The 24545-nt window shown below is 35.3% G+C and overlaps 1 protein-coding gene across 4 annotated transcripts in view; it reads right to left on the reverse strand.

The window, feature by feature from the left end:
• The window catches only part of CASK (calcium/calmodulin dependent serine protein kinase), a 218202-nt gene that overhangs the window by 52379 nt on the left and 141278 nt on the right, over nucleotides 1-24545 (reverse strand). For all 4 annotated transcript variants that reach the window (XM_085311301.1, XM_085311303.1, XM_085311300.1 and 1 more), the window contains exon 11: nucleotides 13540-13661. In XM_085311301.1, the coding sequence (XP_085167427.1) occupies nucleotides 13540-13661 (122 nt within the window). The remainder of the gene's footprint in view (nucleotides 1-13539; nucleotides 13662-24545) is intronic.

A 24545-nucleotide genomic window follows, 5' to 3' on the forward strand; every position in this document is an offset into this window, starting at 1 on the left:
CCCTCATGGAAATGCTTCACCGAATGTAACAAATCCCATCCCACCGGCAAACACACTAGACAGTGAAGGTCATGGTCAGCTGGGGCTTTATCTTTAGCTTGTGTTTAAAGGCAGATTGTTCTTTTAAACCCTCTGCTTCTCACTGTTAAGGACTGTGCCTGAAGGTGACAATTAGCTGTCAGCATCAGAGCTACCATTCTTTTCCCAGCATAAATCTACAGTGCATATTACTGTCTCATTCTATATGGAAGTCCAAATTGTTTTTAAGACTCTACAGGTTACAGCTCTCCGCAGCCTTGAACTTCATCTGCCATACTAGTATCATACTATAAGAGTATGATCAACCTTTATATTCAAGTTCCCCATAAAGTGAAACGCTGTGCTACTAATTAGTCAACAAAACTATTCCAGTATAAGGTTTTAAGAAGCAGTTCATTAACTAAAACAAAGGTTTCCCAACAAAGTACTCACAGCATGAGATACTTTGAAGCACTACACGAATTCTGTCTGAACAGACAAATGTTTGCTTCTGCGTATGCCATGGCACACGACATGACCTGAGAGTTGCTGCCATTGCAGCTTGTTGCTTCACACACTCATACTTTTGGTAGCTCTGACAGAGGTTATTCTAATTAGAAATACTCCATTTCTTTCTACATTCATGCAACACAAATTACCGTTAATCTAAAAAAAATTCTTCTGGCAGCAAACAGAATCCTGCAATTTCACATTATTCAGGATTGCTTATGTAATGGAACTGAAATGCACATATTCTTTTACTTTTTTAACAGTACCTTCTATCTGCAAAATGTAGGTCAACTGCAATTTGTTTCTAAAAGTCACTTGTATTCTTACATATTCTTAATTTGTTACTTTTAGAACTTTTAGAACTACACTTGTTGCTACCTGTTTTGGAAGTTAACATTAAAACAGATTTTGCTTATCCCTTTTCTAAAGCAACTGTTAAAAAAATAGTTCCAAGTAAACTCAATCAATTCTACAGAATTTCAACATCTACTCTAAATGGCTTCCCTTTTATGGGACTATCTCATAATTGGGCTTTTTTTGCTTGTTTTATTTTAAATCAATAACCTAATCATTTAGGTGAGAGAGGAAGGCAAAGAACTCAAGCAAACTGAGCAAAACATTTTTCTTCTGCACTCTTTCATGCACCACTACACACAAACATTGTCTTCTACGGAGAACCTTTGCCAGTGTTGGCAATAGGCAAAGATGCCAAGAGGCATAACATTGCCACTCAGTATTTTATCATCTAAATCCTGTATTGACATCAGATTTTGTATTAACACACATGAATGTCTAACTCCCTCAAATTTCTTGCTATGTGGTGTAAGATCCATGTCGAGCTTGAAGATGAAGCTTGCTTATGCAATTTTTTACCTCCACACTTTATGAAATTACAAGATTTTAAGTACTCAATAACTCTTTTTTCAAATAAAATCTAAAGTAACCTGTCACATAAACACTAAAGCATACAGTTAGTTTAGCTGAACAAATTTGGCTGAATGAACTATGGAGCAGACGCCATTGCCAAGAGAGCTAAAAATTATTACAGCTCAATTTAAAGCAATCCAATCAGATATTTTCATTTTTGATTTTTCCCCCTTGACTTGTTTTCCTTATGAGCCTTTTCCCCTTCTATTCCTGACAGCCTCTTCTTCACCCAATTTGTTATCGTCTCTTCATTTTTTTGCTATTGTCTTTTTATTACTCTTATAATTTTTTAAAATATTTCCCTCATTTTGTGTTTTTATCCACCAACGCAGTGATCAACTCAGACAAAAGTAGCTTTGTTTCCACTCATTCAGACCACAGAGGAAGATCCTGAAAAATGAGTGCAGCAACTCTACAACAACTTGCAAGTATAACTAGACAGATCAGTCAAAATAAGATATTGGTCCAAATGCTTTTCTTTCCGCCCTAACTTCTGTTTAGCCCCGGAAAAGTCTCAATATTGTTTCTGTAGAGCAGTTCCCAAAACAGTATTAAGGGTGACCCCCCCCAAAAAAAAAATCAGATAACCATTTAATTAAGTCACCCTTCAGCACCTGGATGCATCCAACTACTAAAATGAGAGAGAAAGCTCACCCTCACCAGAGTAAACTATTCAATCCTCTCCACCCCCCCCCCCCCCCCCGGACAATTTACATAAAAAATTTAATCTTACTTTAGCCAAATTTATTTTATTATTTACACTGTAAATTCAGCAGGAACACACCACTTTATCCATTTTGACAATATCCAAAATGGGAGGGGCAAGAGAGGAGCTAACTGTGTGTGTTGCTTTTAGACTCGACCATTCTACAGATTTGACACAAACAGGGAATGGAACAAGAATGTCTCCAGGTGACAAGGCACAGATAAATAAGTATAACATTTCCTAAAAGGCTATCTTTCTGAGACACTTCAAAAGACTGGACTAAAGAAGTCGCAATATGGAGCTGTGTGCTAAGACTAGCTCCTGGGAAATCCAAGGGAACTCAGAAGTTAAGGTATGGAGCACTGAAAAAGTTCTTCCATTTTGCTAAGTACCTAAATGTTGCATCTAAATTTTTTGATCAAAACAAAAACCAGAAAATGTATCTAGCCTTAAATCCTGTCAAGAGGTAACAATCCTGGAGCAGAACTGCAGCAGGCATAAATGGTAGGGAAACTGCACAAAATTCAACCTGAAACCAGAGCTATACCAACCAAGACAGCTCTATACACTAAGCCCACTATGCTTGCATATTTGAGTGTATCCATTTTTAAACTGTCCTTGTTACGCTCCCAGCATTCTGGACAAGTAGCAATTTTAGCCTGTGCTAAAGGCTAAGGAATAATAAGGGAAATACTGCTGTTTAGGTATATTACATGGTGCATTGCTTTTTAAAGTCTTCATAGAACATATTTTTTTTTTCAATTTGTTCACTTTTGACCTATTTTTTTAAGCTGATATATAGATAGCTGGTAATAGCAGCTTCGAAGACACACTTATGCTTACATTGGCTCAGACCACATAATCAGGTACCGACATGTCCCTGACTTGGATGTTCTATTTCTGTGCAAGGTGCCAACATTTTATACTCAGCAAAGATTAGCTACTGACAAATTTTAGCTCTACAGGAGGACTATAGCAGAAGCCACTACGTGCTGTGTGCTTATTACGTAAATTGAAAGATTTCACACTTCAGAGAGAAAGAGCTGAGAAAAAGACTAACATTACCTGACTGGTCTCTTGGTACATTTCACTATATGTTTTATCACGAATATTAACTTACAGATACAATACATTAGGACTCTAACATAGTAATTAGTCTCAGATTTTATGAAAAATTCCACTTAATGCTCATATAAAAATAATTTACATTATGTGATTCTATTAACTGTGAAAGCGGCAATTCTCAACAACTGATAGCTTAAGTTAAAAGATATACCAGACGGCACCTACACATAGCTTGCCAAAGAGGAACAGGATGCAATTTAGCAAAATTCTACATCATATGTGATATATATATGGGCAAACATACGTTCTTCCAAATTGAAAAATGTGGTAAGCAAAGCCTAGACTGAATAATCTTAACTAAATACATGTAACACTTTGAATGATAGTGCCAAAACAAAAAGCATTTAGATTTGGGTAGACTGAGAGGTTTCCTTATCTACTCCAAGGAGGGGGGAACTCTTCAATTCCTGCTGCCCAGAGCTCACTGCCAACATCGAATACCTCTCATCCCTCTACTCTACCCCACTAGATATCTTCTATATGCCATCTAATCTCTTCCTTTTCACAAACTCCTTGCTGCCAATACCTCCAGCCATTTTTTATTATTGTTTTTGTCTCAATTCCTATTTCATATCCTAGAGGTTTGTGTTCTCTTTGTCAGTGTTTTAGCTCCTGTTGGAAAGACGAAAGTACTAAAATTAGGATGGGGAAGGTTATTGCTATGCACACAACATTATCAACAGAGCGGGCACAGCAGTCTGAAAAAAAAATCAACACAACAATGAAATTTTATGGTCCAAATAATAAAAAAAACCCCTCACCCTCATTCTGAGATGTACCAGGATTAGTGTTTTGAAACACATGGGTGATAATTATGCAGTTTTCAAAAGCATTATATGATGCACCTCCTATGTTATTGTTTGTTTTTGAGCATTATCCTTTAAAATAGTATCAACAAACTTGAGAGATCCAAGTGGAGAGCAACAGTAAAAAGGAATTTAGAAAACACGATTTTAAGGATTATCTGAAGGAACTGAATTTCTCTCATGTAACAAAGAAACTGAAAGGGTGAAAAAAATCAGTATGTTGTTATTTTTCTTTTGCAAAAATGTCAATGATCAGTTGCTCTTCATGTTTACTGATAACAAAACAAGGAGAAATTTGCTTTAGCAGAGATGCTGGAGGTGGTGGAGAAAATTTTTTTAATTAAAAAGTCAATGAAATTGGAATGGGCTACAGTGATAAGAGAATTTTCTTTACTGTAATTTTTAATAACATAGTAGCAAAATATTAATGGAAGCCCCTTCTACTCTGTTTCTATGAGTTCATGTGTTACCGATTTTCTTGAAAACAGCACTGGAATCTGATAGCCAAAAAATGATCATTAACCCTAAATCACTTTCTGTTTTAAGTTTTTCTTTTTTTTTTTGAGGCTTTTATCATGATTTAATGAGGTACTTTTAACTTATTTACAACCTCAAGGCCACAAACAATCCCACTATTTCAGGAAAACTATACAGTCACCTAATTATATTGCTGAATCAGAAATCTGAATTAAAGCTGATCTTAGCAACACAAACCAAGGTACATCGCCTTCTTAAGATGACACCGTGATGATTTAGCAGTTAATCAGATAAGATTACCATAACCAACCCCTCCTCCCCCAATCCCTCAATTCAGGGAAGGGTATAAAAGAGCTTCTTTTACATGGAATATGCCCCGATATACTTGCAGAAGCCTTGTTGTCCCCCTCCTGCTCACCCCACCAATATGACCTACTGCATTAATTACAGACTCAGGCTAAGTCAGCTGAATTAAACTCTTCAGGGTTAGATCATCTTGACAAAAGGATGCGACTGACCACCAGTCCCATTCCAAACAGAGAAGCCAATAAACCTGGAAAAAGGCGTAATGATTACAGAGGGCCTGCAAAGGACGCAGTTTCTCACCTCTTATGTGACAAGGGACACATCTTGCACAAGGAGGTACTAATGTGGGGGTTGCAACCATTTATTGTTTCTCCCTACTGAGGTAAACTTTACCTAATGATATATCAAGAATGAAAATGCACTGCAATGAGCCCTGCAGTACCCAGAACAGACAACCTGTACAAGCCAACTACCTGAGTAACTGGAAGTAGGATGCAGTGAGGCCTGACTGACTTCAAAGACCAAGAGTGTGTTCTACTAGGATTTTACTCTGCTGCCTTTGGGTATTTTAACGTAAACTATGTGTAGACTGAAACTCCATTCTGAAGGAAACTCCCAGCACCAACAAATTGGAAATGTTGTTTAATATTCGTGAACTGCATCTCAGGCACTGCAGCCTTTCTTTATTTTTGTCAAATTATCAGAGTACACAAGTCCCAAGCTCCTGCAGAAAAAAAAAATTATCTGCGAATCTCAAGTCTTATTAAAATAAAACTAGGCAGCCCTCCTGTTTACTTTAAAAAAAGTACTGAAGCTAACTTGAATTACATTCAACATTAAACACTTAAAGAAAGTGTATGAATTCAAATATGAAAATGATTCTCAACCATACTCAAAATAATATCAGTAAAGTTAATTAACTGTTCTATAAATGCTGGGAACACCATTTTATGGTTCTTTGCCAGATCAAGACCCAATACTGCAAAATACACTGAAGTAAAAGGAATTCTTAGTTTCAATATACTAAAAATGTCTATGGTTTTATAATAAGCTGTGTTGGGACACAAGACACACACACACACTCAAAATGACACACTACTGACACAGGGAAGAGGACATTAGGCCAAGTAGAATAGGTTAAATAATGCTATTCTCATTTAAAATATTTATTTTATTAAGCTGAATTTCACTTGATTATTTACCACATCAGTCCTATGCTTGTAAATATTCAGAATGACAAACATTAGTTAGCAGAAAAAAAATTGAAGGCAACAGAACAACTATTAGAGATGACTTGACCCAGAATTTTGCATTCTAGATACATAGATATATAGAGAGATATGGTAGATATATGTATTTATATATATATGTTTCTCAAAAATGAATCTTCATCAACATAAATATTACTGTTAGCTCTTATTTTTATTACTCTAGTGCTTAACAGAACCTGTCATAAATCAATGTTACAGTAGAAATTATAAAGGTGCAGAATAAAAAATAGTTCCTGCTCTGATATCTAAGTATAAGCAAAATCTATATAAATTTTTAAGACAGAAAACCAGGGAGAACAAGAAAACAATGAGATGATGCTGACTAGCATAGCAGTCTAAATACCCAGGAAAACAGGAAGGAAAATTCCAGGATATGAGCAAAGTTGAAAATGGAAGATATTATAGAGAATGGTTATGAAACAACACAGGAGACATTCTAGCGTCCTCTCTGCTTTTTAGTTTTCTTTCAGACATAACCTCTTTCAGATAAGTTACCTTTCAAAGGAAAAGCATACTGCGGTGATGATAATGATGATCCAGCCCACCTGCTGAAGGAAATCTTCAAACAGTTCTCTCTAAGGTTTGGCCAACACTCCCTCTACACTACTTGGGAAAGGAGCTTCCATCGCAGAGCGAGAGCCAGTCCCTCCCGCTTCCTGGGGCTGAGCACGTTGCCTCTGCTGGCCTGGGATAAAAGCCAGATTCGGTTCCCCAAATAGCAAGGTGCTTTCTTGCCAACAAAGTTCCTTTTTTCTTTATTTTTTTCCACAAATATTTTCCGCTTGCTTTTGTCTTAAAAATGTATCAATTAAAGGATAATTAAAATTAGGAAAACAAGGCGATTTAAAAATGAGAAAGGTTTATTTTGCATAAACATAACACTCTCTAGGGGAGGTCAGCAAGATATCTGCTACATGTACACTTTCTCAGTATTACTTGCATAAGAAATGTGTTCATGCTCCACTAAATCATGCTCCATTTATTAGTTTTTAGCATAATCAGTACTCAAGAGAGTAAGGGCAAGTGTTGATCCAACAAACTTGAACCACACTGATCTTTATGGAAAGAAAAACAACCACTCCTATTCAGATCAAAACATAGAAAAATAAGACAGTTAATGAAAATGTTAAAGCTTTTTATAGACAGTTGTTTTTGTTGTTCTTTTCTATGTCATATGACAGATTAAAACATTTTCAGATACAGAATTACAGTCTGAATCATGGCTGGACACTGTTGAATAACTGATGCTTTTGTAAAAGACATTCAGATTTACCCTGCCAACATCTAACATTAACAGAGTAAACAAAACAAAACAAAACAAAACCAGTAAAAAGTTTTAGCCAACAATGTCTAAGAGACTAAATCGAGGTTCCAGCAACATTCTTCTCAGCAAAGGAGAAAATACGTTTCCTTAAAAGTCTGGATTTCAGGACCAAATTCGTTTGGATGACTGAGTTTAAAATAAATATTAAGGGAACTCCAAAGTATGTACGTGTGCGTGATCCTTTGAAACATTACCATTAGCTGCAAAGGATAACAAACATAGAAGCAACATTCTCTCCAAAAATCAGTATGACTTGAATATATGCACTATGAATATAAATGAATCTCTGAAAGGAAGAAGCGACTGCATATACAGATACGATAGATACAGGTATTCAAAAATTATTTAATCTTGTTTAAATAAAACTACATGTGTGTAATGTATTGTACCACCAAAAGGTATAATAAAATAAAATTTCTTCAAATTCATAATGTTTCCATTGCAGATATCGCTACAGAAATAATGACACTTACCTTACAGATTCCAGCTACAAAAATAACGTAATAAACTTCTTAAATTAACAGCCAAAACATATCTGCCTAGAGAGCTATCTGACTCAGGACAGACAGACACAGACAAAGCTAGCAGCACAGAGAGGCCCCAGTCACACAAAAGCCAATATTGTTCCCCTGCCGAGTGAAAATTTCCCTTGTAAGTTGAATGACATCTGCATTCAGAATCACTCACAGAAATCGTCCCCAAAGAGGTGACCAAACTACTTGACTCAACAAGAGAAAGATTTCCCTTGTTTCCTTCAGTGCGGGCAGCCGTGTAGTACAGCAGCTTCTGGTTTTACTTTTTAGCAAATCTGGCTTCCTTTGATGTAGTGACAGAGATGAAGCACAACTATTCAGATCTTCCCCATTAAGCACAGCCTTGAAGCCCAGTATACTTTTCAAAACAAATAATCATTAAAGTAAAATCTTTTGCCATGATACAGAAAATAACCAAACACGAATGCCTCCAAACCCAGTAATCTCATTTATTTCTTATTTCTGTATCAGCTCTGCTGACAGAACATAGCACTGCTTCCCAGGATCTCTTTCTTGAAAGTCAATAAAAAAATTTAATCACAGCATTTGAAAAGGCTTCTAACAATCTATTAGTGGTAATAATAAAGTTTTTCACAACCTAAATCTAAGTCTGCTTTTCCATGAAATTACTTATATCCTATGCTTAACGTTATTACATTGTTTATGATCTAAATTGGATACCAGAATGAAACAATCTATAAAGCTTTATATAGAAAGAAAAAACAGGAAAATCTGAGTCACATGCAAGAAAGAACATTCTGCAGGATTCACCCAAATTTTGACCATCATGTTTCTGAAAGAAGTGAGAAAGCATACTTGACAAAAATGTCCAAAGCTATTCTTTTCCTTTTAAAGAACTATATTGTTATTGTTTAATAATTGATATTTCTTTTAGGTATTGAGTATTTCTAAATGTTTTTAGAAGACCCTTTTCATTACTCTCCATGGCAAACAACACTGAATTTTTTAATAATGAAGCATTTAACTTCTGTAAAGCAAAAAACCACTCATAAAAAGGGCTTATGTAAAATTATAAAAAAATCATACAATGAAACTGTACAATAAGCTCACATGAGGATATGCTGGTAAATTGCACATTTGGATCCAGAGTGAATATAAATTACTTTGTAAGCAGTTGGCTTCTTCCCCGCGTAAAAGAAAAAAAAAAATCATAATTCTTACTACAAACAAATAGTAGTGAACTAAAAAAAAACTTCTTAAAATATAAACAAGTAATTATTAACCAAATCACTCCTTGTCAACATAATCTTTGTACTCACAGAAAATTATAAATTTCAAATGGAGATCAGACAATCAGTGTTGCCCAGGGCACACTTCTTGCTTACTATTACTGCTTTGTGGCCAGCAAGAGGATCACTCTCACAGGAAAAGCTGCTATCACAAAATTTTGCTGGAATTTCCAGAAAAACTTTCAAATATTGTATGCTTCTTTTTCTGAATCTAGCATTTTAATTTACAAAGGACAAATATCCATGGGTTTTCAAATATTTAAGTAACCAACAGAAGAGTTGATTTTCCACTTTCCTTATTAACGTTTCTCTTTATGTCATTTTATAATAGTGCACAGGATTTCTCTTTATAACTCGATTATATATACACATCATACTTTTAACTTAGAATAATGATGGTAGTAAAAATAATGCAATAATATAAATATCAAGGAAAAAATATGACTATATGCTGATCACCTAAGAGTAAATAAATACACTACTTGAAGAAACAGATAAACATAACAAAGGTACTTCTATTACTGTAAAAGTATTTCAACTGTAAGGATTGTGCTACTAAATCCTAACACCTAACAAACATCAGCATTTCAAGAAATGTTCTCTTGAACAGCTTTGGCACCTGAGAAAGGTGACAGTCTTTAGATAGCTATTTAAATACATATATAGAAATGAATCAATTAAAAGCAGTCAATGGAGTGATAGGAACTCTGCTCTCTGTAGCCTTCAGAGATGACACTTCATAACACCTAAGTTAATATATTACTGAGAAAGAAAGCCCCTCCACGTTGTGATCTATATTATCTGGAAAAACATGCCCACAAGTAGGTAACTTGCACTCTTAGCATTAATGCAGTTCTCCTTTTTTTGCTTTTCAGTTCAGAAGCAGGAGAAGGTATTTCAGCAGCAGGAATCATCTATCATGTGCCTAATCTAAAAATAAGAATGACTCTTGAGAAAGAGTAGGAACATGAGAACAAATTTAACTATGGAAAAAGGCCAAGAAAAAGGAACAGCAGTTTTTAATGCAATCTGACAGTCACAACTGCATGGTCGATTACAAAATTCTTACTTAGCAGTGCTTCACAGGTAACTTGTTTTGGTGGCCTCATTAAACCCAAATACTGTGAGAGGAATAAACAGTTTCCCTGGCAGAGCTTCACTCAAGCACAAGAGATGATTTTTTCAGAGTTCTGAGAAAAAACAGCACAGTATTGATAGATTTACAGAAACCAAGCTGCCTCATCCAAGTTACGAAATAGGAAACTTGCCCTTTTAAATAATACTGTCTATAACTTGCTCCAGTACTTTCAAATACATATTTTGTAACATTGGAACCTTTTAAATTTTTATTTTGTATTATCTTAATCAGAATATTTTTGGGAAGATGCTATTACTCCCCCCTTCAATATAGCACAATAAAACAAAATTGCTTTTTCATGTTGTTTTTTTGCACAAACATGTTGCTATAGTATGCATTTAAATGAATCTCTCTGTCTCTCTAAGAGAATGACCATGGCTTTTAAAAAGCATGGTAAAATTAAATGAATTCATTGCAGTATTTTCCTGTTTAAAAGTCTTAAGTAGATCATTACGGAAATACTATGAACAGACTGGTACTGAAAAAGTACAGAGAAGATAACGAAAACATTGCAGAAGGATGACTGAATGTCTAGAAGACATAAGAAGGCATACCATTCAGTGGAATATTTAAACTAAGGCCACTTGGTTTATCAAAAAAAAAGAAGTTATAAAATGGCATAATAATGATTAATAAAGATCTGAAATATTTCCCTATAAGTGATACAAGTGTTTAGCTTCTTATATTGCACTTATATTATTCTTCCGTCTAGAGTTTATGTCTGGCTCTTATTATCTGACCACCTTTCTACACAGCAGCATAGAATATAGAAAGGTGTACCAGCTAAGTATCTGTAACAGAAGCTAAATGAACTCACATCGGATAAACAGGTTCATGTTTTCAATACAAAGAGAAAGGCACTTCTAAATGAGTTGGTGGAGATGTAATTCAGAAAAGTCACGAGCTCCTATTTCCTTCTTCTTAAGTGCCTCATAGTTGTACTCTAATGCTTGTTTAATGTAAAATGCACAAACAGTTATTGAGAACACAGATTAGAACTGTGGACTCTTGTGCCAGGGGAATACCCTAATTGCTTCACAGCTAGCTCACTATCTCTGGTTCCTTGACTCTTGTATGGTTAGCTACAGTGCGGGTACAGGTGAAGGTGAAGGATGCACAGAATCCAGACGGCCCACTGTTCACTAACCACTAAACAGTTTGTAAGAAGTGTGTATGTCTTGTACTGTGTTTTAAAGAAAGAATTTGGACATCAGAAGAAATAAGGCACCTTCTATATTTAGATCCTACCAGTGCAAGTGTGCAGGTGGGAACTAAAAAATTCAACAAGTTTTCTGAAACTTTCCAGAATTTCCACATCATCTACCTGATGAGCACAATAGCTGGAATTAATCCTATCTCTGGGTGCCTTTCACTACGTAAAAAGCACAAATATTTTGTAAGAATTATGATATTCACTGAGGGATCCAAGGTGTTAAATTTCAGATACAGTATCAAAACTATCATCTATATGGTCACAAGCATTTTGGTTTGGGTCAGAGTGCAGTTCTGAAATGAAGCTTCTGATTATCCCCACCTACCATTCTTTGGTTTTCACAGTAGAGTGTTCTCAGAGTATATTTAATTTCGAATGACACTAAATGAGAAAATGTGGTTCACACACCAGGGGTTATTCAGTACATATGACTATAGTACAAACTGTCTAAAGTAAAACCTTTCAAAACACCCAGAAGTGTAGATATTAAGTGCTAAGTGTCGGCCTCCTTTGCTCTACGGATCTGCCACTATTGTGTTGCACTACTTGCTAATGTAGATATAGCCTATGCCTCTGTGGATTTAGCTCCACCATCTGATTTTTTTTCCCCTTGATAGTTTTCCTATTGAATGTGCAGATTGTTTTGCGTGAAGTTTGTCTTGTCTGAAAAGAAGTCCACCTACTGAGAAGTAGTAGTTCATCTTCAACAGAAAATGTCCACATATCCCAGATTCAAAGTTGGGAAAGTCTTCTGTTTCTTTTTGACCTTTATTTTATACCCCTATACTGTGTAGACACAGAAGTCAATGAAAGCATGACATGCTTCTGAATTTGTCCTTAGAAGAGGATTCTTGCACTAAATGTGAGGGATGAAGTATTAGCTTGCAGTGATGCTAAAGATCCACGTGGTATTCCAAGTGGCAGAGAATTGAAGTTCAGTGAATACTTTCACCTCAAAACTATATGTGAACTTTCTTGAAATCACATAATTTTGGAGAACGCATAATATATTTACTCCTTAGGCCTGTTCGATTAAACAACTCTTGAGAAATATAAACAAAATTTCTGCATGCAATAGGAGAGCAAGCAACTCAGAAAACAGAAAATCCTTGAAGCACAGGAAGATAAGTAGCGCATAAGCATTTTCTGCTCAAATGCCAAACGATTTGTTTTTCAAAATGACCTTTGCCAAATAGATCACTTCAGCTTTCTGGAAGGAAAAAAGTCCATGAACCATCTGATACCACAGTCGATCTGCACACGTAGCAGGACAATGAACTACGCTTACAGACAGACAGTGAAGAGATGGGAGCTAAATCCTGATTTTGCCTACCAGGAGGCACTAATCTGTAACTTCCAGCTTTGTAATTTTTGCACTCATTTTTGTGGAACACATACTGCTGTCTGATAGACTAACGGTTCTCATGAACTGCACATTAACAGTGATTTAAATGAGTGAGCCTACTACCTACTCTGTTCAAGCCAGGGCAGAAACCAGCACATTCAGCTGTTTCACACACAAAAAAGCTGTTCTTAGAAGAATATCCAGAAATTTGGTCTAAGATTACATTACTTAAAAAAGAATGAATTTGTGCACTTACAAAATTACAGTTCAGATTTTAAATAAAAAAAATAAAATCCAGTCTTTTTCAAGAGACTCTATTTGGATAAATAATTTTAAAACATAGCTGTGAATTTCAATCAGGCCATTAACTACTTACATTTGATTAAAATAACATCATTTTTCTAAAATATTCTGTAAATATAATTTACTAAAATTAATTTTTGTGTTAAGCAGCTCATTGTTGCATCTATACTTAAATAAATTCCTTTTGGTATGAAATAAGAAAATGTAAGATACGCAGAATAAAACAAAATATCTAATAAACAACAGATACAGAAATGCATCCAAACTGCTTATCACAGGAAACTTACATCTAGTAGTGTGTGGAGATGCTGATCCTGGAAAACACTGTGAAGAAAATCTAAGTCTTTTTCACTGCAGTCTGTAAGTGCATGAATTTCCTCCAAGCTGTCCAGCACCTGTGAAACCGCTCCTATGGGGCAATAAACAGGGGGAAAAAAAAAAAAAGAAAAATCAATAAAGCAAAGACTCATGGTAAACAACTTTGGAAAAGGAAACTTTCACTTCATCCAATATAACAGGAACAGGAACTTTAAAAAGCCAGAGTTTTCACAGGAAAATTCACTGAATAAACTTTATACAATTCAACAGTGCCCATATATAGTGTAATTGTAAGAAACAGTTCAGCTGAAAAGAGATTAAAACATGTTTTTATCATGCTTTGTTTGGTTTTATTTTAGCCTGTTTTCCTAAAGAAATCTAATGAAGTCACTTGGTTTATCTGTCCACCTGGCCTCACCATTCTCAGCCCCTACCTCCCTTTCTTCAGCTTTGAACTGTTGGCCAATTTCATATACATCTACTAGAGAGGCAAAAATCACTGAAAGCAACGATGCTCTCACAAATTCTTTTGAAAATCAGCAGCTAGATACAGGAGGGAAGGGTGACAGACCTGAACTGCTGTGCATGCTCCAGAGAAAAAAATGCTGCCACATGAGCTCCATTATTTGCTCTGTTCGACCTGCTTGCCTGGTTATCTCAGACCAGTCACAGCACTTGCTGCTTTTTGCCCAGTGGATTATTTTGGGTTGTAGGAAAATGAGGATGATTTTTATAAGGGATTAGGGTGAAAGGAGGAAGAAGTGAAAGACACAGAGACACATGGGAGAATGAGGAGGCTGTGGAGGGTGGAAGTCCATGAGGCGAGCTGAACTCATAGCAAGGGACGATAAAGAACACAAATCCAAAGTAAATGAACCCATATTAGTTCCTTGTGGAACATATTGTTTTAAAAATCAGGTATCAATGATCACTGACATTCTTGTGCATTACAAGAATGTTCACAATGACTTATCTAAACACCTACAGACCAAGTCTTCAGTTCTTCTACCATGCTGTAAGCATCTGGAAAGATGATCACCTTATCCAATACTAGTCTGCAAAGACACTAGTGTCTGACAGTAAACTGCTGAACACACTTTCATGAATAAATTCTTAATTCTGGATACAGAACTGTACATATCCTGTATTTCTGTGATTTCTCCTTCATATATTTATTGTTTACTTTTTGATTTGCCAGTGTCTTGTTGTGGAGACAGTCATATCATATATGAAGTTCTTCAAATTGCTGTATTTCTTGAAATTCCAGACTCGCTTGTATGAGCAACTCTTACCAGTTTTCCTTGCCTCAGATCCTTTTGTAATCTGTTGTATTTGCAGAATTTAATAAAAGCAAAAAAACCAACCTCCCCAATCACACACAGAGACAAGTTAAATTCAGTAATTTCTCTGCAAATCTTCAAAAACTGGAGTAAACATGACAGAACACACAAAAAAGCACTGTATAAGAATTGTGACTTCAGAGCTTACAAGGAATAAGTTGTAAGTCTACAAAATCTTGTAACATACTTAGTACAACTGTCAACCTAAGATTTTCCTGCACATACATGAAGATTAGAACTACATTATTTCACTGACTCAAACTCATGCCGCATGAGGAATTAGACGACTCCTTTGTTCTGCTGTGAAATGTATCTGATTACTTAAGTGAGTAAATTACTTAAATAAGCAGTTGGATATGTATTAATGTATACCATGTTGCTTTAGAAAGATGGTGGCTGGACACCAAAGAATAAGACTAATCGTTTGCCTTCTCCTGGTTGCTGCACATAAGGTCAGGGGCTCTGAAAAAGGAAAAAACCTGCTCTACCTGTGACAATGAATAAGCATGCTGTGCTAAAGGGGGAATGAACCTACCCCCCTCCTCTCCCTGCCCCTCCCCCTGCACCCCGGGAGGCACAGCAGAAAAGCGAAGAAAATACAGGGACTGGGAATCTGCTGATATGGACATGGGTGCAGCTAAGCTGAAATCTGGCACGCTGAATTAGGCATGCTGAAATCTGCTTTCCATGTGAGGTTCTCTGAAGAGCATGAGTTTATCTTTGAAACAAAGTTGGCTGAAGTCAGGAACAGCAGGATGTACTGAATCTACCACACTGAGAAACCCTTCAGGAGGAAGGGTTCTACCTGATGAACAAGGTGTAAAGCAGTGTCTGACTAGATTATTTGACTCAGATGTTTGCAGTGATTATATGTCCTGTGACAAAAGACTTTTGAAGGTTTCTATAGAAGAATATGGAATTGGCAGGCTAATTTTCCCAAATTACCCCTTGTTTTCCCAAGCAGCAGAAGAGAATTGAGGAATGTATCTGAAATTCTGTGGATACAGGGTGCATTTACAGCCACGTCAGTCACTATTCAAAAAAAACTCAACTGATCTAATACACATTATGTTATCCTCAACGTATGCAGTCCATCAGAGGGACTCACATCACACAGACTCAAAATGTAAATCATTAACATTGATTTAAAAAGCAAAACTTCTGAGTATTGTGTGGAAAAAATAAACACTAACCAACAGAGGAATGAGTATTTTTATTCATCTTTTGAGTTTAGTACATAAAAGTATAAAGAATATTGGGTTGTATTCATGTTTCACTGAAGTAAGTTTCACTGACTTCCATGTGGATTTCAAGTGGAAAGGATACCACTGAAATTCATAGCATTCATTGACTTCCAAGTAGATTTACTGAAGACTACATACCAAACACTACTAGCTAGAAAGCAAATACATATTTTAAAGGTGGTAAGAAAGAAAATGCAGCTGTTTAACTACTTAGTCCTGGTACATCATTAAAAACAAACCAGTGTGATATTATATGTTGAACTGAGTTATTCATCTCTATGGCTTTGATACTAAAAGCAGAATTGAAAGAACATGGCCCGACACTGATGTTGTACTGACATACAGCACAGATAGAGGAGTATAACTGCATTTGCGTATGCATGTGTGCATAATACAGTGCTGCTGCAAAAAACTGTATTTGTGCTTATGTGTGTATATAAAATATGTGCTACATATATGAAAAAAATAAATATAACACCTGAAGTCCCTAATCTAAAAGTCCCTAAACTAAATAGTCATAGTAGCTGTACTGTTAAAGTTGCATTTCTGTGTGAACTACACACAAAAACCAAAACTGACAATATAGACGTAGAACATGTACGCTGAAAGTGAGATTAAAAAACAACCCCAGCTTTCAAAGCATGGGCATTTCAGAAAGCAAGATTTACATTTCACTTTGTTTATGAAGAGATTTGAGACTAGCACATACAGCAAGGAGAGTGAAAAAATAGTTAGAAATTACTAGATTTTATTAACGTCAAATTGTTAGAATCACTGAATGAAGACACTGGATACTCACAGTCTCATGAAAAACAAGCATGCAGTCTTTGGGCATTATTATAAAGGACAGTTCTTTCCAGAAATATGATCATATAAATATTGTGCAAGTCTGATAGAGCACATCTGAAGAAATGATCATGAGATCATTTTTACCAACTTTGCAATGCAAGATTTGAAAGTTTCATTGGCTTTTCTTATTTTTCTTGTATTACAAATAATTAGAGAATCTTTGCTTCTACACTAAAGAGCAAAACAATACTTTTATCTTTAAATTACCATAAATACATGGTGATAACTGCATAAATCAGTACCTCCAGTGGTTTTGTTTGGATGACATCTGATTAGACAACACTGAAAAACATATGGCATAGATGTTTAACTTGGTAAGTAATTAAGCACTAGTAACTGCTGTGGAAATGATGCTAAGGTTTTTAAATCACACACAAATATGCATTTAAAACTGTCTGCTTTAGTCAAAAATGACTCTCTAGGCTCAATAACAACATAATTGTAAAGTTCTCACATTACATACAAGCCCAGATTTGCTTTAGTGGCAGGGGACAGAAGTTAATCATGTATAAGAAAGAATGCCTACTGGCCCTTCAAAGAAAGTATGAAATATATGCTGTTTTAGTAAAATAAAAGAAAATGATCTTACAGAGACAGGACCTCTCCTGTACTTGTCCAGACATAACTCTTTAGATTAAGAGAACACCAACTGAGGACTAGATGCTCTTCATCAGTAAAAACCACACTGGCATGAATCACTAGAGTAGAGATGTCTCTAAACCCACACAGTAACTTGTTGCTCTTTGCTGCTCACTACACTCCAGAGCAACTATCTCTGCCAGCATAGGTGATAGCTCAAGCATATGTAGACAAATGCCTTTAACAATTTAAGGTAGGAGATGCACATTTCATATATACACACAACAGTGTAATTAAAACTAAAGGCACATAAGAATTCTACTCTAACCTAATTCGAGCTATTCAGTGTTTACCGACTTCTTGTTTCCTGAACAGCCAAATTTATGTACTTTCTATAGTTACAATTACAGTCCTTCATGCACGGAGTTCTATGAATGCTACTAGGAAGCAAGTAAAAGAATAAAATATGTATACATATATGTGTGCGTACGTGCACACACACACACACATATAAATCAGGTAAAGTCTAAGAAGGTAACTAGAAGGTTGGAGGATTATGGTGACCTATAACGAGTTTGCAGGGAGAAAGCAGTTAAGGAGAAGGACAAATATTGTAAGGAAGCTGGGATTTACAACTAGATTAAACAAGAAGGGAAGAACACCTAAGGAAATAAGAAGGGAAAGACATACATACAAAAGCGGGAGGAGAAGACCAACAGAAATAGATGTCAGAGATAAAAATAAGGAGAAGGACGAGAAGACAAAAAAGGAGAAGAAAGAGAAAATAATATTTAGTGTTCCTAGACACAAATAGGAATGCAGAGGAGAAGACTATATACGGAAACAAAGGAAAAAAGCAGGGAAGAAAAGAGAGAACAAATTGATGCTTGATTTTAAAGACAGTCTTCATTTTATTTCACACACATAGAGGCACTATGTTTATATGTGTTTCTAGCTTTCTCCTCTCTCCATACTTGTGATGGGACCTTTATACAAAATTCGCTAATTCCTTTTCCCAGCTATCTCTCACTGTAAAACTGCCTGCAAATGTGACAGAAAACAGATTGTGGTAATCGCATAGAAATATGTAGTGAGAAGGTATTGCTTTTCAGAACAGACCCACACCTTAAAAAGCACCATCCTCACATGAAACTAAACAAATAACCATTTAAACAAATGAGTGCCCTTCAAAATTATGTTTGAGGTACTTCTTCCCTCATCGCAAAACTGCAGAAAAACCCTCTTCCCTAACCAGCAAGAGGGCCCATCATATTAATCATTTAGTTTGTTGGTGGAGGTCTCTATGCACATTCCTAAACAAAATAGACAGTAAAGGCTCTACATGAGGTTTAATTTTTTCCCATACCTGCATAAAAATAATACTATTTCAAAACTCTTCTATCAAAGTCTGTTGAGTTCATGCTCTTACGTTATTGGACAGATGTTCTGAGAAGGGGGAATAGGAGGAAAAGCAACAACACCCCCCACAACAATTCTAAAATCAAAACAACAACAACAAATCCATGTCTCCGTTCAGAAATAAGAGACATGGGCAGATACCTTGCTAACCTGACCTAGCATGATTGAAGAACTGTTAGTCTACAAATCTTACAATGGGGAAGAAACGTCTCACTTCTTATAGCTTGCACTTTGAGAGGCTGAATTTGTTGTTTTTGAAATTGTTGCAGGTTATATCTAATTCTAGATTTTCTCAAAATCTAAAATTTCACACCCCTTTCTGCATAAAGCTACTTCTGCCTAGTACAGTATGCAGGTTTAAGTGCTTGGACTTCCAGTCTCTCACAAAGCATGTAGCTAGCTCACAGCACCATCTCCTCTGTACACGTCAATAATACTCTTTCATTAAGGAGACATGTTTTGTATAGTTATTCAAATCAACTGTATGAGTACATACAACGAATATGCATATATCACATATCACGTCAATACACAGAATGATCAGGAAAGTCCATGCAAGGGTATTGCAAGAAAATAACATATGACTAATTCTATAGCATATGCTTAGTATCCAGGAGGAAAAAAATATATTAGTCCAAAAAACCATTAATTCAGGAATTAATAGGCAAACCCAAACCATTTTATCCTATATTAATTTAATGAAAATTTATTTTTTAATCAGTTGTGTTGCAAGTATTATTGAAAACAAAAAAAATCCACATAATTTTAATACTGCCTCTAAACTAGAATCCTCAGAGTTGCCTGGAAATCATATTACTTTTGATTAACTATGTTTTGAAAGTTAAGGAAAGATTTAGTCTAAAGTATATGGGCTATTTTTCTAGAATAGGCAGTATTAAAACTGAAAATAGTAAAGTGACGGAAAAGCTGGATTTTAAACATGCAAAGACACACACCAGAGCTGAATGATATGCCTTAAAGGAAAACAAAGGGATACCTACTTTCTGCTGCTAGAAGTCCTAGTAGGAAGGCAGCATTTGGACAAACAACAAACAGTACGAAGATTTGAGAACAAGCAATTTATAAAACTGCAACCTTGCACACTAGTTTAGCCACAAAATAGTGTGAACAAACATCCTGATAAGACTCCCTCCCTCCCCCCTTTTCTTAAATATGGTTTCTGTATGTGAACCAAATGGGACTTGTGGAGAGGGATGGCAGGAAAACAAGTATTTGCATAACAGCTAGTGGCAAATAGCACATTTACATCTACATTGTTAAGCATCTGTTAAACCAGATTTTTTGCAACACTGGTTGTACTGTGTTAAACTAATGGACAAAAATAATTTCAAGTTAGAGTATCTTAACAGCTGAATGGAAAACTATTTTAATATATCATAAACAAAGCATAAAGTCATACTGTCTGATTCACTTACATTTACCAATTAGAATTTAGCAATGCTATATTGCAATCAAACTATTTTACAGAAATTTCAGTGATTAAATTCTGGGAACCATTTAGAAAAGCAATCATTTTACTACTGATTTTTAATTAACTATGATTTTATATATTAATATTTAGAAGTTTTTGTACTTAAACATATCAGAACAATGTTAAACAGTTGAAAGAGCATAAAGATAAAAATAATAATGGAGCACTGGAAACATTCAAACTTGTAGCTACAAATTGAGCTAAAATTTTTCTAGTAATCCAATACTTAAAAGCTGTAAAGGAAGTAAGAGAAAATAGTTTCAGTGAGTTGACAGCTTTACACTTTTTGTTAACTTCTGTGATTTTTTTTCCTGTTCAGTCATATCTGTAATACCAGATGACATATTAATAACAGTAAATATAAGTGAATGTAATTTATTGAGTTTTTCCCAAACAAATTTATTGAGTTTTTCCTGATGCTTAAAAAAATGTTACACGAGATCCTTAGCAAATATTTGCAAAACCAGTAGTAATTTTGGCATAACCGTATTTCTTATTCTTTCTCATGTTGATGAGATGGATAGTTTTAAAGATACAGGCTTATCTTGTCCATATTCTGCGGAATCTAATTTTCACAGAACTGCTTGTCAGTTAAGTTAGTTCCACAGATGTTTGCAATTACGGAGCTTACAGCTTGGATGTACATTTGGTGTTTGATCCCATCATGAAAGCCTATCAGATCTAGCTTTCTTTTAAATGACTTTCAAACCTGAAAACCATGTACTCATACCATTATTGTCCTCATTTGGTATGAGGAAATAGACTAAAACCCCCTCAAAGCATGAACTTTTCAATTTACATACAAAATCCTGAGATACACATGCCAAAGTGCATATATAAAGACCATATGAAACCTGTACCTTGAAATTCAAAGAAACAAGCTAGGAATTATAATGTAGACTTAAATTTGTGCTTTCTATGCAGTGAAAAAGTACTGCTTCTGTATTCATCGTGTTATGCATTTACCACAGAGCTCAGAAAGTAGATAAATATTCAGGAAATACTGCAACAGTGCTATTTGGTAGCCTAGGTCAGTCAGTCTTACAGATAATGTGCTGCTCTACTTTCCCTGCGATTAAACTGAAAAACAGCATTATAAAATGCCTTACAATAATCAACCTTTATTTGAAGCAAAACACTAATAAGCTACCCTGAAATGGTTAGCCACGTTTAAAAATACAAGTACTACAAACCAAACAATTTAAATATGTGCCTTAAAGGAAACTAGATTTGTTTAGTCTAAAAATCAAGTATGTAATGTTCCAAAGAAGACGGACTGTCCACAGACTTCACTCTTACAGTGTCTCAGCAGTTCCGAAAACAAAGCTCCAAAAGTTTTTTTTTTTTTTTTTTTTTTTTTTTTTTTTNAATGTTTAGTTATAATAAACCTCTTCATTTTATGGCCTTTTCTAACTGTTAGCCTAAAAACCTAAACATCCTGAACCAACTTAAAACTCCAAAATAAACTGAATGATTATTCCTTAATTTCAGCTTCCCAAGTTAACAAGTCAAAACAATTCTATAGCCTTTCCTTCTGCCCTAACACCGAACAGGCAATATCCATTCTTTACCCTACGGCACTTACCAAGACACTTCAAAATCACACATCTTTGCTCTTTCATCATATGACAGACACTCATCATATGCCCTATACAGAGGAAATCATCTGAGCCGATCTTATGTGCAAACAAGTGACAGGAGGGCTTGCAGCACGGGGCTGAAGGGTAAGGGAAGGAAAGGGAAGGACAGCAGACAGCAAACTGATTGATGAATTTATCATCTGGCTCCTGATTCACTTTGTGGTCCACTTTAAGTACTCTCTACCAGGCCAATATTTCATGTGCCAGATCTAGTAGTTATGGCTGTTAATTGATTACTTCTGATTAAAATTTGCTTCACCATATTAAAGAAAGATCTAAGATGTTCTTTAATTTGGAAAACTGACATTCTACAATGTCTTGAAGAGAAGTAAAACAACAGTCAAATAGGTTTTAACTTTTATCAAAAAAAGTTTTAAGACTGTCCCTTGAGCTGTTTATTGCCATTACAAACGAAGTTACCAAACACAAAATAGCATTCAGCAGTAAAGTAGTATTTTAGTTTAATAAATATTTACTGCATTTTGCAAAAATCTTTAAGGTTGTGTTACACTCCCTCAAAATCCATCAAGATTTACTTCTGCTGTTACCTACAAAACACTATAAATTACTAACAGCTAGGCAGATCGCAGGACTAAGGAAGTCTTTCAGATGACAACTGCTGATGAAAGAAAATAGATCATCCAAAGGAAACACATGATAATCACTAGCTGGAGGAACACAGAATTATTAACATTCTGTAACTGAGAAAGAAAGATGTGTGCAGAAAAATACTTGGCTGATTATAAATGAAATTTGTCGAAGTTGATTCACATCAAATTTAGTTGTGCAGTTGCTTCTCCTTGCTGGAAAGTTCTCTAATCATGAAGACAGAATATCTTTTGTAATTCTGTATGTGAGAAAGCGGTACAAGTTGCTACCTATAGCACCTTCATACTGCAGACCATTACTCTAATAGCATAGGAAGAGGCTCAAAATGTCCAGCCATCCCAGGTTCACTAACTGATGCAGAACTCGCACAGATTAATCTACAAAAACAACAGGACTGAAATTCTGTCCTTCCGTGTTTAGAAGGACCTAGAGGACAGCACGTAAGATTTGCATAATCTGTTAACTGTCTACATTTACGGATGATTATCTCAGTAAGACTTCCATGTTCGCCCATTCCTGACAAAGCATTTAATTTCAATAGTACACTTCTCAAATCATGAGATTTATGGGAGGATTAAATAGTTAGTAACATTTAAAATATTAAAGTGCTCTTCATTAGAATTTATTATCTGAAATAATACAGCAAGGTGTTAGACAAGGAACTTTAATTACTTTTAAATAGCCAAGTTTTCCCTGTAATTTGAGAGTTTTATCTCCAATTCCTGTAAATTGGCTCTTCAGTTTATAATCATCATAGGAGCCTAATTTTTATGAGTCAGAAATATTTGAAAATATAACTGAGGCATTCTGAGGAACAAACAAAATAAAACTTCTCAATCTAGCTATTTCATACGGTGAAAGCTGCAATATCTTTTCTTGGAAGCCTTAGTACGTTTATCCTCAGATACCAAGCATTTTGTCAGTTAATTTTATCAGTCAGGAAGCATGAAAACTATCTCCTGAATATGGTTTCTTGATCACTGTGATCTCCAATCAATGAGACTGACAACGTTATCATAAGAATATGAAGTTTTCCAGAGAGCACATCAAGCTATTGTTTTAATTACTGCAGAAGCTAATACAAGATAATGAGGGATCCAATCAAGAATTTGTGTAGAATGTATGGAAAGTGTACTGGATTCATGTATTCTATGAGGACAAAAAAACAGAGAACTTGTACCTTTAGTGCATATTGAGATCTGCAATTACATCACCCAATGAGGAAGAGACATGTCCTGTTGATGTGAGACTGAAACTGTAAAGAGGAACTGCAGTTTTTAGATTAGCAAAGTTGTGACTGCCAATCATGTCAGTGACCTATTCATTTTACTGAAAAGGAGGAAGTAGCTGGAAACAATAATTAAGGCACTGCAAGTAATTGTGGGTGAGAGCAAATCAACTTATTCTTTTTAAAAATATCATCGCTCCCTTACATCAAGGATTCAAAGCTGGCTGCCTGAAGATAAGTCATGAAACTTTAATTACCATTTGCAATAAATGATCTGGGATTTCCACTCACTTCAATGGAAGTTATGAGCAGTAAGCATCTCTAACCACTAGACAGTGTTTGCATTTATGTACTAAAAAGTGAATTCTAAGAAGTGAAATTTAAGAATTTCAACAAAAAATTTTGAAAAAAGTTCAAAACATCCCCAAATTCTTACATTAATGATATTGGAATAGTTTATAAAAATGACTTGCTCATATGAAAGAGGATAAAAGGCATACTTAACATTTACAGTCAGTAATTTTTTCACTTTTAAAGATAGGAAAGAGAATTCATTATCACACAGCAGTTCAATG

This window comes from Rhea americana, unplaced genomic scaffold, assembly GCF_003343005.1.
Source record: "Rhea americana isolate MKP2758 unplaced genomic scaffold, rheAme1 scaffold_339, whole genome shotgun sequence".
NCBI lineage: Eukaryota > Metazoa > Chordata > Aves > Rheiformes > Rheidae > Rhea > Rhea americana.